Source organism: Panulirus ornatus, chromosome 6 (assembly GCF_036320965.1).
Source record: "Panulirus ornatus isolate Po-2019 chromosome 6, ASM3632096v1, whole genome shotgun sequence".
Taxonomy (NCBI): Eukaryota; Metazoa; Arthropoda; class Malacostraca; order Decapoda; family Palinuridae; genus Panulirus; species Panulirus ornatus.
Genome location: NC_092229.1, coordinates 3,696,774 through 3,715,526, shown reverse-complemented (window position 1 = coordinate 3,715,526; position 18,753 = coordinate 3,696,774). Strand labels below are relative to the sequence as shown.

At 39.5% G+C, this 18,753-nt stretch overlaps 1 protein-coding gene across 2 annotated transcripts in view; it reads right to left on the bottom strand.

Moving 5' to 3' along the window:
* Nt5c (5' nucleotidase C) overlaps window positions 1–18,753 on the bottom strand; it is a 42,480-nt gene that overhangs the window by 8,048 nt on the left and 15,679 nt on the right. For both annotated transcript variants that reach the window (XM_071662378.1, XM_071662379.1), the window contains 4 exons: window positions 10,681–10,809; window positions 9,871–10,028; window positions 3,721–3,907; window positions 1,955–2,095 (listed from right to left, as the gene is read on the bottom strand). In XM_071662378.1, the coding sequence (XP_071518479.1) occupies window positions 1,955–2,095; window positions 3,721–3,907; window positions 9,871–10,028; window positions 10,681–10,809 (615 nt within the window). The remainder of the gene's footprint in view (window positions 1–1,954; window positions 2,096–3,720; window positions 3,908–9,870; window positions 10,029–10,680; window positions 10,810–18,753) is intronic.

The window sequence follows — 18,753 nt, the reverse complement described above, 5'->3', positions numbered from 1 at the left end:
CCCTTTGCCTTTGTACAATGGCACTATGCATGCATTCCGCCAATCCTCAGGCACCTCACCATGAGTCATACATACATTAAATATCCTTACCAACCAGTCAACAACAGTCACCCCCTTTTTTAATAAATTCCACTGCAATACCATCCAAAGCCACTGCCTTGCCGGCTTTCATCTTCCACAAAGCTTTTACTACCTCTTCTCTGTTTACCAAATCATTCTCCCTAACCCTCTCATCTCGCACACCACTTCGACCAAATCACCCTATATCTGCCACTCTATCATCTAACACATTAAACAAACCTTCAAAATACTCACTCCATCTCCTTTTCACATCACCACTAATTGTTATTACCTCCCCATTAGCCCCCTTCACCAATGTTCCCATTTGTTCTTGTCTTCTGCACTTTATTTACCTCCTTCCAAAACATCTTTTTATTCTCCCTAAAATTTAAGGATACTCTCTCACCCCAACTCTCATTTGCCCTCTTTTTCTCCTCTTGCACCTTTCTCTTGACCTCCTGCCTCTCTCTTTTATACATCTCCCAGTCAATTGCATTATTTTCTTGCAAAAATCGTCCAAATGCCTCTCTCTTCTCTTTCACTAATAATCTTACTTCTTCATCCCACCACTTACTACCCTTTCTAATCTGCTCACCTCCCACACTTCTCATGCCACAAGCATCTTTTGCACAAGCCGTCACTGCTACCCTAAATACATCCCATTCCTCCCCCACTCCTCTTACGTCCTTTATTCTCACCTTTTTCCATTCTGCACTCAGTTTCTCCTGGCACTTCCTCAAACAAGTCTCTTTCCTAAGCTCACTTACTCTCACCACTCTTCACCCCAACATTCTCTCTTCTTTTCTGAAAACCTCTACAAATCTTCACCTTTGCCTCTCCAAGATAATGATCAGACATCCCTCCAGTTGCACCTCTCAGCACATTAACATCCAAAAGTTTCTCTTTCATGCACCTATCAATTAACACATAATCAAATAATGCTCTCTGGCCATCTCTTCTACATATATATATGTATACTTATGTATATCTCTCTTTTTAAACCAGGTATTTCCAATCACCAGTCCTTTTTCAGCACACAAATCCACAAGCTCTTCACCATTTCCATTTACAACACTGAACACCCCATGTACACCAATTATTCCCTCAACTGCCACATTACTCACCTTTACATTCAAATCACCCATTACTATAACCCAGTCCTGTGCATCGAAACTACTAACACACTCACTCAGCTGCTCCCAAAACACTTGCCACTCATGATCTTTCTTCTCATGCCCAGGTGCAGAGGCACCAATAATCACCCATCTCTCTCCATCCACTTTCAGTTTTACCCATATCAATCTAGAGTTTACTTTCTTACACTCTATCACATACTCCCACCACTCCTGTTTCAGGAGTAGTGCTACTCCTTCCCTTCCCCCTATCCTCACCAACCCCTGACTTTACTCCCAAAACATTCCCAAACCACTCTTCCCCTTTACCCTTGAGCTTCGTCTCACTCAGAGCCAAAACATTCAGGTTCCTTTCCTCAAACATACTACCTATCTCTCCTTTTTCTCATCTTGGTTACATCCACACACATTTAGATAGCCCAGTCTGAGCCTTCGAGGAGGATGAGCACTCCCCGCGTGACTCCTTCTTCTGTTTCCCCTTTTAGAAAGTTAAAATACAAGGAGGAGAGGGTTTCTAGCCCCCCGCTCCTGTCCCCTTCAGTCGCCTTCTATGACACATGAGGAATGTGCGAGAAGTATTCTTTTCCCCTATCCCCAGGGATATATATGTAATCTTTACCTACTTGTACTGCACGGGGAAGGAGTTTTACACTTGTGGGGCCCCATCTCTTGAACATTCTTCATTATCATAAAACAATATCTTAACTTTTCCCATGTTTAACTAATGAAAATATCAACTAATTCGCAGAATCTTTACTTACATCTAGCTCCCATATAATAGCACCAGTCCGCCAACTGTGGTTGAGGGACACATCTGCCAAATCACTGTATGGATGATCGCCGAAATATAAAACTTCTTGACCTTGCCAACCTTTCATCTCCTGCAGTTGGCTTAGGTTACCCTGAAAAAAAAAATGATGAACCTGACAAACATTTACACAGATATATTACTTTGAATTATCCCACAAACAAAATATGTAAGACTTTATAAGGCATTTGTTACTACTTCATCTTGGTAACTCTGACAATGATTTAACATTCACTACTTACCTTTTGCATCTCCTACTGTTGCAGCTTGACTAACTCTGACAACTGCAGTTTTCTGTTCAATTTTTTTCATATTTTCATTAACATCCTCTTTGTCTTACTCATTATTCCTAATTTTCCTATAGCAAACTATCTTAACATACTGATCAATCATATTTATTAAAAGATTCTAAACAATTATCCTTCACCTTCTCCTAATGGCAGTTGTCCATCCTCTCTTCCCCAGGGATACCCTTCCATAGGACTCGCATAGTACTGGGATAGCTAACCACATTCAGAGGGTGGGGCCAAAAGTGAAAATAACCATTATATTGTGTGCCTGTCTTTGTTGGGTGAGTGCAGGACAACTGTGGGAGGTGCTCTGTATTCTAAGCATGAAAGTTGCATTTTTGGCATAAGGAGTCTTGAGATGTGCTGAATTGATGCTTATAATGGTGATAGATAGACGACATCAAGAATAGAGATCAAAAAGTGTAATCTAAACAAGACTGGGGACTGCAGCTTCTGAAGGGTGTCCAGTGGAGTGGAGTTCAAAAAACTGAGTTGATGGGGCAGTTATTTTTTGTACATGATGAGCTATTACACAATGAATATTTTTTGTCAATGCTGGGGAGAGGGTAATTTGCAAGTATAGGTTGCTGAAGTATGAGGTCAAGTTAGTTTTCAATTTTTACATGAAGGATGCTCTTTGGTTGTGAAATGGTAAGGGTCATCAAGTGTAGCGAGATGGAATCATCTATGTTTGTTACATTCCATAGATGATGTATGTTTATGGCTGCTGAACAATAGGTGATTGTTTTGAGAGCTCTGTATCATGTGATTTGTAGTTCTGTTATATAAGCTTTTGAATCTGTGGATGACCATGAAGGTAAGGCATAACTGCCAGAGCTAAACTTCATGAAGAGGATACTGAGGGGATTAATTTCCTTGTCCAAAGTTGTGTTAGTGTTTTGAGGATGCTCATGACTTTTGTGTCTATCTTTGTAGTGTGGAGTGAATTCCATTTGTATGTCATCGGTGATACCATGTATAAAGTTGGAGTTTTGCTAACTGGAGGTGGATGACCATTCAGGATTTTGTGAGGGTGGAAGTTGGATTTATGTCTGTGGACTGATTTCCAATTCAAACATGTCAATAAACAAATTATCCTTCCTCTGCTACAAAGCCTAGAATAACATACAAAGCAACCAAGCTGAAGACTCCATGATTCGTTTCAAGACCTCATAAAATGATTGAAATCTGGGGCTCAACAGTCAAACACAATATGATGAATTAAAAATTTTCATACATTAGAGATGAAAAATAATCAATTTTAATGAAGCTGTTTCATCAAACATAATTGTAAGTAGCCAAACAACTCTGGAACTCTTAAATCTATATACTGTGCTACTTCAGGAATTTAGAGAATATGAACAGTATTCATAAAGAGCAAGCTTCATTATTTTGCCTTACTTTTAATTATAACTGATAAACAGCTTACCTCTAAGTAAATCTTGCCTTTTTCCAATTTGGTCACTGGCCCCCAAGTTTGAATGTGTATTTCTTCGTTTAGCTCACGAAAAGGTCTCATGCTATCTGTGAAAAATGCTGGTTTCTTTGCACTAGCAACCACAACATCAAAGTAATCACGCCAATTTTCTCCTAATAAGTACGACATTCCAGCATCTCTGAAAAGTTTGAGAATTTTTCCTTAAGTCAAACTACAGCTTGTACATGTACTTTACATACAATATCCTGGGACTTATTAAAATGATTGATATAAAGGTACTTCCAAAATCAATATCCAACAGTACAATCACTTTTCTCCAATCTCTTATTTCTACCTAAAACTCCTATGCAAAAATCTGGCTAAAGAACAACTTGCAAAATGAAAATTAACCAGAAAATACTTTTCAATGTGCATTCCTTTACATATGTCTGACATGAAAATGGATCCATTACTGATTTGCTTAGGAGTCTATTTGGAGATGAGTACAGACCCATTACTTTAAAGAAGGGCCAAGAGAAAGCAAAAAAAAGAAGTTAATAGTCTAACAGAATACATGAAAAAGAGAAGCTGAGAAAAATTGTATGGCAAGACATTATAAAATAATAGGTACATTGGAAATGTGAAAAAAAGATACAAAAAGAAGCTTGGGTGCTTACTTTTACAGAGAAATAATCTACAATTAGAAATCCTGAAAAAAGGGTCCTGAATTATTAAAAACATCATTTCAGCATTTTAAGTCGGGATAACAATATCTCCCTCAGTAAAAGTAAAGTCAGTCATATGAAACTGTGATTAACATCCATGAAATATGGGAGAAGGGGAAATTCTACACTTACAAAGGCACAATCTCTTAAACTTTCTTTTCATCATACAATCTTTTAAACTCATTTATTCTGTCTGCATCTGTCATTTCCTCTCAGCTTCTTCTGTCTGTTCATTATTCTGATATATTTCCTACAGCTCTTGTATCTTGCTTTTAGTTTCATTCTACGTCCTTTCATCGACCTGCCATTTCCAATTTTTAGGTCCCATCTAGCTCTAGCCTAAATGTGTGTGGATGTAACCAAGATGTGAAAAAAGGAGAGATAGGTAGTATGTTTGAGGAAAGGAACCTGGATGTTTTGGCTCTGAGTGAAACGAAGCTCAAGGGTAAAGGGGAAGAGTGGTTTGGGAATGTCTGGGGAGTAAAGTCAGGGGTTAGTGAGAGGACAAGAGCAAGGGAAGGAGTAGCAATACTCCTAAAACAGGAGTTGTGGGAGTATGTGATAGAGTGTAAGAAAGTAAATTCTTGATTAATATGGGTAAAACTGGAAGTTGATGGAGAGAGGTGGGTGATTATTGGTGCATATGCACCTGGGCATGAGAAGAAAGATCAAGAGAGGCAAGTGTTTTGGGAGCAGCTGAATGAGTGTGTTAGTGGTTTTGATGCACGAGACCGGGTTATAGTGATGGGTGATTTGAATGCAAAGGTGAGTAATGTGGCAGTTGAGGGAATAATTGGTATACATGGGGTGTTCAGTGTTGTAAATGGAAATGGTGAAGAGCTTGTAGATTTATGTGCTGAAAAAGGACTGATGATTGGGAATACCTGGTTTAAAAAGCGAGATATACATAAGTATACTTATGTAAGTAGGAGAGATGGCCAGAGAGCGTTATTGGATTACGTGTTAATTGACAGGCGTGCGAAAGAGAGACTTTTGGATGTTAATGTGCTGAGAGGTGCAACTGGAGGGATGTCTGATCATTATCTTGTGGAGGCTAAGGTGAAGATTTGTATGGGTTTTCAGAAAAGAAGAGTGAATGTTGGGGTGAAGAGGGTGGTGAGAGTAAGTGAGCTTGAGAAGGAGACCTGTGTGAGGAAGTACCAGGAGAGACTGAGTACAGAATGGAAAAAGGTGAGAACAATGGAAGCAAGGGGAGTGGGGGAGGAATGGGATGTATTTAGGGAATCAGTGATGGATTGCGCAAAAGATGCTTGTGGCATGAGAAGAGTGGGAGGTGGGTTGATTAGAAAGGGTAGTGAGTGGTGGGATGAAGAAGTAAGAGTATTAGTGAAAGAGAAGAGAGAGGCATTTGGACGATTTTTGCAGGGAAAAAATGCAATTGAGTGGGAGATGTATAAAAGAAAGAGACAGGAGGTCAAGAGAAAGGTGCAAGAGGTGAAAAAAAGGGCAAATGAGAGTTGGGGTGAGAGAGTATCATTAAATTTTAGGGAGAATAAAAAGATGTTCTGGAAGGAGGTAAATAAAGTGCGTAAGACAAGGGAGCAAATGGGAACTTCAGTGAAGGGCGCAAATGGGAAGGTGATAACAAGTAGTGGTGATGTGAGAAGGAGATGGAGTGAGTATTTTGAAGGTTTGTTGAATGTGTTTGATGATAGAGTGGCAGATATAGGGTGTTTTGGTCGAGGTGGTGTGCAAAGTGAGAGGGTTAGGGAAAATGATTTGGTAAACAGAGAAGAGGTAGTGAAAGCTTTGCGGAAGATGAAAGCCGGCAAGGCAGCAGGTTTGGATGGTATTGCAGTGGAAGTTATTAAAAAAGGGGGTGACTGTATTGTTGACTGGTTGGTAAGGTTATTTAATGTATGTATGACTCATGGTGAGGTGCCTGAGGATTGGCGGAATGCGTGCATAGTGCCATTGTACAAAGGCAAAGGGGATAAGAGTGAGTGCTCAAATTACAGAGGTATAAGTTTGTTGAGTATTCCTGGTAAATTATATGGGAGGGTATTGATTGAGAGGGTGAAGGCATGTACAGAGCATCAGATTGGGGAAGAGCAGTGTGATTTTAGATGTGGTAGAGGATGTGTGGATCAGGTGTTTGCTTTGAAGAATGTATGTGAGAAATACTTAGAAAAGCAAATGGATTTGTATGTAGCATTTATGGATCTGGAGAAGGCATATGATAGAGTTGATAGAGATGCTCTGTGGAAGGTATTAAGAATATATGGTGTGGGAGGAAAGTTGTTAGAAGCAGTGAAAAGTTTTTATCTAGGATGTAAGGCATGTGTACGTGTAGGAAGAGAGGAAAGTGATTGGTTCTCAGTGAATGTAGGTTTGCGGCTGGGGTGTGTGATGTCTCCATGGTTGTTTAATTTGTTTATGGATGGGGTTGTTAGGGAGGTAAATGCAAGAGTTTTGGAAAGAGGGGCAAGTATGAAGTCTGTTGGGGATGAGAGAGCTTGGGAAGTGAGTCAGTTGTTGTTCGCTGATGATACAGCGCTGGTGGCTGATTCATGTGAGAAACTGCAGAAGCTGGTGACTGAGTTTGGTAAAGTGTGTGGAAGAAGAAAGTTAAGAGTAAATGTGAATAAGAGCAAGGTTATTAGGTACAGTAGGGTTGAGGGTCAAGTCAATTGGGAGGTGAGTTTGAATGGAGAAAAACTGGAGGAAGTGAAGTGTTTTAGATATCTGGGAGTGGATCTGGCAGCGGATGGAACCATGGAAGCGGAAGTGGATCATAGGGTGGGGGAGGGGGTGAAAATTCTGGGGGCCTTGAAGAATGTGTGGAAGTCGAGAACATTATCTCGGAAAGCAAAAATGGGTATGTTTGAAGGAATAGTGGTTCCAACAATGTTGTATGGTTGCGAGGCGTGGGCTATGGATAGAGTTGTGCGCAGGAGGATGGATGTGCTGGAAATGAGATGTTTGAGGACAATGTGTGGTGTGTGGTGGTTTGATCGAGTGAGTAACGTAAGGGTAAGAGAGATGTGTGGAAATAAAAAGAGCGTGGTTGAGAGAGCAGAAGAGGGTGTTTTGAAGTGGTTTGGGCACATGGAGAGGATGAGTGAGGAAAGATTGACCAAGAGGATATATGTGTCGGAGGTGGAGGGAACAAGGAGAAGAGGGAGACCAAATTGGAGGTGGAAAGATGGAGTGAAAAAGATTTTGTGTGATCGGGGCCTGAACATGCAGGAGGGTGAAAGGAGGGCAAGGAATAGAGTGAATTGGAGCGATGTGGTATACCGGGGTTGACGTGCTGTCAGTGGATTGAATCAAGGCATGTGAAGCGTCTGGGGTAAACCATGGAAAGCTGTGTAGGTATGTATATTTGCGTGTGTGGACGTATGTATATACATGTGTATGGGGGGGTTGGGCCATTTCTTTCGTCTGTTTCCTTGCGCTACCTCGCAAACGCGGGAGACAGCGACAAAGTATAATAAATAAATAAATAATCTAGCTCAGTGACCAAAATGGTGCTGCATACTAGTTTGGGCCTAATATATGCTATGTATACTTTTCTGAATCCTTTCCTGTTTTCTTTATTCAAAAAGTTTTGTTGATGACCAGCATATGAATTAGCCCCTTGACATTCTTCCTAAAGTATTGTTCTAGGGATAGGCTTGGTAGTATATCAGCCACAAGTCTCTCATGATGATTCCCACAATTTGTTTACAGCAAGATAATAGTCAAAAAAGTCTCCTCTTTCTATCCCATCTTTATTACCTTACAAATCATTGGGATGAATTTCCCTAGGCAAGTATATGATGGCAAGAGCTGAATTCTATTTTGGTTCTCTGTGGTAGTCCACACAATTCTTTTGATCTCATAATTCTAATATCATCTGTAAACATATTCAGGTGTGGCATTCTGTCCACAAACATACAATCTCTCCTTGTCATATATAACACTTGACAACACTGACTCACACAACTCATTCTTTGTAATGAGATTTTCTTGCAGTGAGCACTATGCGCTAGCCCTGCCTTCTGGCAAGATGGTAGGAGCAGTGGATTAAGTAGTATGAAGGGACATTTAGGCTGGAGCATTAGGTAGAAGTAGTCAGTGCGAATATTAGGTAGGAGCCTCTGCAAACACTGCCCAGAGTTGCCCTCTGCTAGTGGACTGCTAAAGGTGAGGCACTAAAGGTTAATAAGTGGCACTGGAAGTCTCTAGTTATGGAGACTCTATTACCTTGGCCATCCCCTTGAGGGGGTTCCAGTTGGAACAAGCATCAGAGATACAGATAGAATTCAGGAAGAGTGGCAGTCTAAGTACCAAGCCCTGACGGGACCACAATAGTTACACTATCCCAATTTGAGAAAACACCCTTGACAAGAGTCCTTTGCTCTCTCTCACTTAGATCATTTTCAGTTCACTAAAGGTCTCCTCTTATGCCTGCCTGTACTTCCAATATCTTAGTCAACTTCTTTTGGATAACAGAGTCGAAGAAACACTGGTACTCCAAAAATACTGTCAAGCTACCGAGCTTTTTATTTAGGCCACTGCTTAATCTATGACAGGTTTTTTTTTGCTTAGACAGTACCCACTTTGCAAGTATTTATCTACTTGTTTCCTTATTATCTAGTCCTTTACAGACTGAACTCACGATAGATACCAGCCAGTAGTGTTGTGCAATTTCCTTTGCTTCCTTTGAAAAGAAAGATATGATGTTTACTCTCTTCCAATCAAGTGCTCTGTTGAGTATTTCTGCACATTCATGGAGTACACAAAGTGAGATTCCATCATGGTCATGCAGCTTATGAGGATCATAAACCATTAGTATCTTGTTAAAATACTAGAAACCATATATATTTACTCTCCTTTCCCAACTCTTCAGCCTTAAGAGGAAGTTTTGAAATTTTACATTTAGACCCCCCTCATATATTTTCTCCTCTGATTTCATGACCCTTACCCCTCTATCCTTCAGTCTGAATGCTTATTTTTTAATGACAATATGCTTCTAATGCACAGATGAAACAGCTTAGGATTTTCTGAACCATGTTCCACAGTGTTATTTCATACGTTTCTACTACACTCTCATTTTACATTACTCAATTCTTACCTCCTTATACTTCTCAGAAGCTGCCATAAGATATAATAAATATGTTATCTCTATTTCATATGTATATGTATATATATTTATATGTATATGTATCTCTATTTTATATGTATATGCATATGTCTGTGTGTGTATATATATGTATACGTTGAGATGTATAGGTATTCATATGTGCGTGTGTGGACGTGTATGTATATACATGTGTATGTGGGTGGGTTGGGCCATTCTTTCATCTGTTTCCTTGCGCTACCTTGCTAACACAGGAGACAGCGACAAAGTATAATAAATAAATATAAATAAATATCTCTATTTTACAATCTTGCATACTGACTCCTTGACAGCATACTTAATTACACTTACACAAAATAAAATGGACTGTTGGTAATGATGAATATTTCTTTCTTGTTTTTCTTTAACATATCAAAAAAGGTAACAAGATTGGGGTCCTTGATCAAATATTCACTGATGTTACGGCCCACAATACGGTGCATCTCTGGATGAATACTACCAATGGCTGCCTGTGGAAAATCATGATAATTTCATTTAGTTAGGGTTTTTCTTGCAATAATCAAGTCTAGCTATCACTCATGCATGTGAGTCATCACAAATACACTAAAAGCAAGATGAGTATACCATTAAATGAGAAAAAATGGAAAAGTATCATCATACATTAAGATAATGAGCATGTATATTTCCCAAGTCTTACTGATGGGTGGTGCTCGTAGGCCACAAGTTCATCACAACTGGTTTATATATAATGAAAAACGGTGCAACTTCAAAAGGGGAAGGAAAGGAACACAATAGCAATGAGTGGAAAAAGTTATCAATAGAAAACTAAACTCACATGAGCTCAAAACCAATTTTCAAGTCAAATCAAAATCACTTTTAGCTCTATAGACTGATTTCAACTCCTGTTGACAACTGAAGGTTAAACTAAGACAGATGGAGGTATCATGTAATATGCCTTAGTGACTTGGAAAGATTCTGTCATAATTGAAAATTATACATTCATTATAAAAAGAAAAACATTGTTCCAAGAAAAGCTTTGCTTTTAAGCCAAAAAACTATGATATCTGATATTAGTTAAAACAAAACAATACATACCATTCCTTAAAAATGTTATGAAGTAATACAAATAGTTTTCAATTAACTTAATAACTGAATACTGACCTTAACATCATTGAAGAGAGGGACGGAGTGATAAGGCACATTATTGTCATGGAAGTATTGTGCCACCTGACTAAGGAGGCACATCTCAGGCAGAGAGAAGAGATCAGCCAGATGAGCCATCTTGGCATGCTGAAACAATTTCAAATAAAAAATTCTGAATGAACATTACATTTATGAAATATCAAAATATGTCCTAAATATTTGCATGTCACTATAACCAAATACAAATTCAAACACTAAGCTAATCATTAGTGAGCATGAAACTGGTCAATCAAATCTTATACACAAGTGTATGAGCAATGTTAGTTTCAAACTGCATGCCAATCATTACAATAAGAAATTACCAAGTAAAATCAGTTTCAGTAAAGCTATTTTGAATTTCATGCTAATTATCAGACAGAAAGAAACTTGGTAGTCAAACTGTTCTATTGTTACCAAGAAACAATTACACCAAAAATAATAAAATGTCAGTTTTGTGCTTATGAAAAGCAAGACTTTGAGCCATATCCCTCACCTACACTCTATCATATAGTTCTCCTAACACCCATTTAATCTAGTCAATGAAACAAACAAACAAAATACCTATAGTGGCATAGTCACATTAAATGCATACAAAAGACATAATTGTAATGTCCTGGAGGGCTGTGTGAGAAATTCTGCTCTTAAATAATCCTATAATCACTGGCTAAATTATTCCTCTGCCTTCACACCTATGGCATCATGCTGCTATAGCTCCACTACACAGCTGTTGTGCCACTTAGACTTGAACTTTACTGATAATCAGAAGGGCAACCCAAGAATACAGGGAAAAGTTGGATGGGTAATGAGTAAGTGAAAGATCTGTCCCAATATGTGCTTTTCATATGCTTACAGCTGACTTACTGAGCCAGCTCTCTAATCTCATTTCCATAATGTAGTTTTAGGACCACTGTGAACAGGAAGGGAAGATCTATCAACCATAAAATCACTGTAAGATACTAGTACATGGTGGAGACAATCTACATGGCACTTGTCTTCTACGATCTAAGGCACTCTTCTATTGCTGAAGTTTTCATGTCGATAAATCTTCCCAAGGCCACATAGCATTAAAATGAGAGAAACCCTCAGAGCAAACATCTCCCAGCAAAACTCTTCCTGGACTTCCATAATATTTGATGTTTGATGGACATGCATGTTGTGTGATGGAAAGACCTTAACTGTGGAATACTTTTTCAAGTCATGCATTCTTAAATAAATCCTGGGTTGGATAATCTTAACGGTTCTTTAAATCAAGTGTGAAGTTCTTGGCTTTAAACAAAAAGCAAGATCTAGGATTAATGGAAAGACTGTTAATTGTAACCCCAACTGTATATTTCAAACACAGTACTATCTTAACACCAAAACTGGACAAAACATATGATGTATCCCTAAACAAGTTTTTAAGCATGCACATGAAAGCTTTCTTTTAAAAATCAGGCAGCTTCATTTTTTGCAAAGAGTCAACTCCTTTTCTCTCCAAACAAAATGTAACTTGATATCTCTATTTCCACTAGCCAGCTACACCAAAAACAAATCTTTTCATGTTGGATATTTCAATGATAGACTAATGCAAAATTCTTTAGCTAACAATACATCCAACACCTCATCCAAAAACCACGCCACTTCCCGACTAAACATGTTCAGCCACATCAGTTTGTGGTGTGCCATTTGATATATTATAGGAGGAGGCACCAAGCAAAGATAAATCAACATCAGCATGCACTGGACTAGTCAAAGTTGACATCAGCACAAGCCAGTATGTGCTATATTTTCAGAACACAGTACATTAACACTCTGTCATACTTGACATATATGTCACATGAATTCAATTCTATTCTATTGCATCATAGCATTCATATTTTCGGTAAATTCTTGAGTCAATTCATATATACTTTTTTTTTACAAACTTCTTACTAAGTTGCTATCTAGTTCGTGGACTAATGAATATAGACATTCAAAAAATGAGGGGAGAAATGGGTATTAGAGATGGAACTGCTGTTAAGCACGTCACCACTAGCAAGTGTGGAAACAGAGCAAGCTCAATTCATATTCAGTAAAGAATATGGTAAATTGCTTCTTTTTTAATCTTTCTTGCGAATTCTCTTTAGCAGGTTGGTTCCTAATTCATGAACTAATATACAAATAAGTACTCACATATTCACATAGATAAATAAAAAACAATGAAATGCATATGTATGTGCATGTGTGAGCGTTTATGTACATACATGTGTATGTGGGTGGGTTGGGCCATTCTTCGTCTGTTTCCTCGCGCTACCTTGCTAATGTAGGAGACAGCGGTTAAGTATAATGAATAATTTTTAAGAACTCTTCCTTACTAAGTCTAGCCACTGAGCATGGACATGAGAGACCCGTTTCCGTTGGAATAAAAACCAGGCACAATCCCAAAGATTTATAGCAGTTTACCCATCATTTGCCACAATAGCAAGGAAAACCCTGCATAATCAGTGGTCCAATATTATCTCTGCTGTCAAGAAATGAATCCAAAGAGGTAAGCTAAGCAAGTAATTGACTAAACTCTACTTTTCTCTACACAACATGCTTTTTGGCTGGTGCTGTAATTTCTTCAGTCTTTGTTGATCACCGATTTATTATCTTCTAATTATGATTATTCTGTTTCTTCTGGGTTTATTCTGGCATTTTATGGGAACAGTGAGTATATATATTCCTTATATCTAAGTCATGTGTAGATTTCACACCATTCATGTTGTTCACTACAGGTCCAAATTCTTTCTTGTGCTTTTCACACTTGTTTTTGTTTCCTCACATAATTTTTTTTCAAATTTTTTCTTTAGTATCTTCTATCCACTGAAATGAGTTTAGGGCATATTCATTCTTTACATTTTTTGGTGTGTAGTCTCCAAGTGAAATCATGACTTCAAATGTTAGCAGGCCTGTTATCTACAACAAAAATGGCAACTCTTCATCCAATAATCTTGTTTAACTATTTGACCTTGTGATATGGCCTTGTATCCCTCTTACCTGATTATAAGATAAGTAAGGTCCCATGGTAGCATAACATGCAAGCTTGGTCAAATAAATTAAACAAGCAAAACAAATGATTCACATCAAGGTTAGGTTCTTGTTTTCCAGATTACATTAGTAATCAAGAGTAATCTAATGGTCTAAGTTACTTAGGAATGAGTATGGTACTAAGATTAGATTCAGAAAACAAGTGATATATGGTTAGGTTGTGATTCCTGGATGGAAGACATAGGAAAAACAACCTAACCCCATTTGGGTTCAGATAACATTGAAATATGACTTCAGTGTCACCTCTGAATCTATTGAGATTTTGTTTTTTATCCTGACAAAATTTTTCAACAAAGGATGGCATGGCTTAATAAGTGAACAGAAAACCTTCTCTTCTACCGTTGATGATCAGTTGACATGATAATGAAAGTCTAGAATGTGTATGAAAGTAACAAATTAATATCATCATTTTATCATACAAGTTAAAATTGTGTCTTTGAATAAAATCACGCAATGCAGGCAGCCTTACATGGCAATATACATTGACCTCACCATTATCTTAACACCAAAGAACAGGCAAGTTTTCTATTACATATCTTACAAGTTGGCTTCCTGGTAGGAAACAGACGAAAGACTGGCCCAACCCACCCACATTCACATGTAAACACATAAACGCCCACACATGCATGTATACATACCTATACATTTCAACGCACATGTACATATACATACACAGAGATATATATATACACATATATATATATACACATGTACATATTCATACTTGCTGCCTTCATCCATTCCTATCGCCACCCCGCCACACATGAAATGGCACCCCCCTCCCTCCGCACGTGCACGAGGTAGCGCTAGGAAAAGACAACAAAGGCCACATTCATTCACACTCAGTCTCTAGCTGTCATGTATAATGCACCAAAACCATAGCTCCCTTTCCACATCCAGGCCCCACAAAACTTTCCATGGTTTACCCTAAACGCTTCACATGCCCTGGTTCAATCCATTGACAGCACGTCGACCCTGGTATATCACATCGTTCCAATTCCCTCTATTCCTTGCATGCCTTTCACCTTCCTGTATGTTCAGGCCCCGATTGCTTAAAAATTTTTCACTCCATCCTTCCACCTCCACTTTGGTCTCCCACATGTTGTTCCCTCTGTTATTTGAACACTCACCTTTATCCCCTTTGCCTTTGTACAATGGTACTATGCATGCATTCTGCCAATCATCAGGCACTTTACCATGAACCATACATACAATGAATATCCTTACCAACCAGTCAAGAACACAGTCACCCCCTTTTCAATAAATTCCACTGCAATACCATCCAAACCCGCCGACTCCCCAGCTTTCATCTTATGCAAAGCTTTCACTACCTCTTCTCTGTTTACCAAACAATTCTCCCTGACCCTCTCACTTCGCACACCACCTCAACTAAAACACCCTATATCTGCCATTCTATCATCAAACACATTCAACAAACCTTCAAAATACTCACTCCATCTCCTCACTTCACCACTTTCACCTCCTGTACCTTTCTCTTGACCTCCTGACTCTTTCTTTTATACATCTCCCAGTCATTTGCACTACTTCCATGCAAAAATCATCCAAATGCCTCTCTCTTCTCTTTCACTAGCAATCTTACTTCTTCATCCCACCACTCATAACCTTTCTAATCTGCCCACCTCCCACGCTTCTCATGCCACAGGCATCTTTTGCACAAGCCATCAATGGCTCCCTAAATACATCCCATTCCTCCCCCGACTCCCCTTATGTCATTTGCTCTCATCTTTTTCCATTCTACACTCAATCTCTCCTGGTACTTCCTCACACAAATCTCCTTTCCAAGCTCACTTACTCTCACCACTTTCTTCACCCTAAAATTCTCTTCTTTTCCGAAAACCTTTACAAATCTTCACCTTCGCCTCCACAAGATAATGATCAGACATCCCTCCAGATGCCCCTCTCAGCACATCAACATCCAAAAGTCTCTCTTTCACACACATCTATCAATTAACATGTAATCCAATAATGCTCTCTGGCCATCTCTCCTACTTACATATGTATACTTATGTATATCTCTCTTTTTAAACCAGGTATTCCCAATCACCAGTCCTTTTTCAGCACAAAAATCTAAAAGATCTTCAACATTTCCATTTACAACACTGAGCACCCCATGCACACCAATTATACCCTCAACTGCCACATTATTCACCTTTGCATTCAAATCACTCATCACTACCTGGTCTCGTGCATCAAAGCTGCTAACACACACACTCAGCTGCTCCCAAAACACTTGTCTCTCATGATCTTTCTCTTCATGACCAGGTGCATAGGCACCTAAAATCACCCATCTCTCTCCATATATATAGCCAGGAAAAGGCAACAAAGACCACATTCATTCACACTCAGTCTCTAGCTGTCATGTGTAATGCACCGAAACCAAAGCTCCCTTTCCATATCCAGGCCCCACAATACTTTTCATGGTTTACCCTAGACACTTCACATGCCCTGGTTCAATCCATTGACAGCACATCGACCCCAGTATACCACATCGTACCAATTCACTCTATTCCTTGCACGCCATTCAGCTTCCTGTATGTTCAGGCCCCGATTGCTCAAAATCTTTTTCACTCCATCCTTCCATCTCCAATTTGGTCTCCCACTTCTCGTTCCCTCCACCTCTGACACATATGTCCATCGTCTTTGTCAATCTTTCCTCACTCATTCTCTCCATGTGGCTATACCATTTCAATAAACCCTCCTCTGCTCTCTCAACCACACTCTTTCTAATACCACACATATCTCTTACCCTTTCATTACTTACTTGATCAAACCACCTCACACCACATACTGCCCTCAAACACTTCATTTCCAACACATCGACCCTCCTCCGCACAACCCTATCTATAGCCCATGCCTTGTGACCATATAACACTGTTCACTGGAGCAACTTATTAAATTGGTTACATAGCATAGACTGGTGTACATATATATAAATATATATATATATATATATATATATATATATATATATATATATATATATATATATATATATATCTATATATATATATTATCCCTGGGATAGGGGAGAAAGAATACTTCCCACGTATTCCCTGCGTGTCGTAGAAGGCGACTAAAAGGGGAGGGAGCGGGTGGCTGGAAATCCTCCCCTCTCGTTTTTTTTTTATTTTCCAAAGGAAGGAACGGAGAGGGGGGCCAGGTGGGGATTTTCCCTCTGAGGCCCAGTCCTCTGTTCTTAACGCTACCTCGCAAGCGCGGGAAATGGCGAATAGTATGAAAAAAAAAATATATATATATATATATATATATATATATATATATATATATATATTTTTTTTTTTTGTCGCTGTCTCCCGCGTTTGCGAGGTAGCGCAAGGAAACCGGCGAAAGAAATGGCCCAACCCACCCCCATACACATGTATATACATACGTCCACACACGCAAATATACATACCTACACAGCTTTCCATGGTTTACCCCAGATGCTTCACATGCCCTGATTCAACCCACTGACAGTGCGTCAACCCCGGTATACCACATCGATCCAATTCACTCTATTCCTTGCCCTCCTTTCACCCTCCTGCATGTTCAGGCCCCGATCACACAAAATCTTTTTCACTCCATCTTTCCACCTCCAATTTGGTCTCCCACTTCTCCTCTTTCCCTCCACCTCCGACACATATATCCTCTTGGTCAATCTTTCCTCACTCATTCTCTCCATGTGCCCAAATCATTTCAAAACACCCTCTTCTGCTCTCTCAACCACGCTCTTTTTATTTCCATACATCTCTCTTACCCTTATGTTACTTACTCGATCAAACCACCTCACACCACACATTGTCCTCAAACATCTCATTTCCAGCACATCTATCCTCCTGCGCACAACTCTATCCATAGCCCACGCCTCGCAACCATACAACATTGTTGGAACCACTATTCCTTCAAACATACCCATTTTTGCTTTCCGAGATAATGTTCTCGACTTCCACACATTCTTCAAGGCTCCCAGAATTTCCGCCCCCTCCCCCACCCTATGATCCACTTCTGCTTCCATGGTTCCATCCGCTGCCAGATCCACTCCCAGATATCTAAAACACTTTACTTCCTCCAGTTTTTCTCCATTCAAACTTACCTCCCAATTGACTTGACCCTCAACCCTACTGTACCTAATAACCTTGCTCTTATTCACATTTACTCTTAACTTTCTTCTTTCACACACTTTACCAAACTCAGTCACCAGCTTCTGCAGTTTCTCACATGAATCAGCCATCAGCTCTGTATCATCAGCGAACAACAACTGACTCACTTCCCAAGCTCTCTCATCCACAACAGACTTCATGTCATTTATTATTATTTATTTTGCTTTGTCGCTGTCTGCCGCATTTGCGAGGTAGTGCAAGGAAACAGACGAAAGAAATGGCCCAACCCACCCCCATACACATGTATATACATACACGTCCACACACGCAAATATACATACCTATACATCTCAATGTACACATATATATACACACACAGACACATACATATATACCCATGCACACAATTCACACTGTCTGCATTTATTCATTCCCATCGCCACCTCGCTACACATGGAATACCATCCCCCTCCCCCCTCATGTGTGCGAGGTAGCACTAGGAAAAGACAACAAAGGCCCCATTCGTTCACACTCAGTCTCTAGCTGTCATGCAATAATGCCCGAAACCACAGCTCCCTTTCCACATCCAGGCCCCACACAACTTTCCATGGTTTACTCCAGACGCTTCACATGCCCTGATTCAATCCACTGACAGCACGTCAACCCCGGTATACCACATCGATCCAATTCACTCTATTCCTTGCCCGCCTTTCACCCTCCTGCATGTTCAGGCCCATATCACTCAAAATCTTTTTCACTCCATATATATATATATATATATATTATTATTATTTATTTTGCTTTGTCGCTGTCTCCCGCGTTTGCGAGGTAGTGCAAGGAAACAGACGAAAGAAATGGCCCAACCCACCCCCATACACATGTA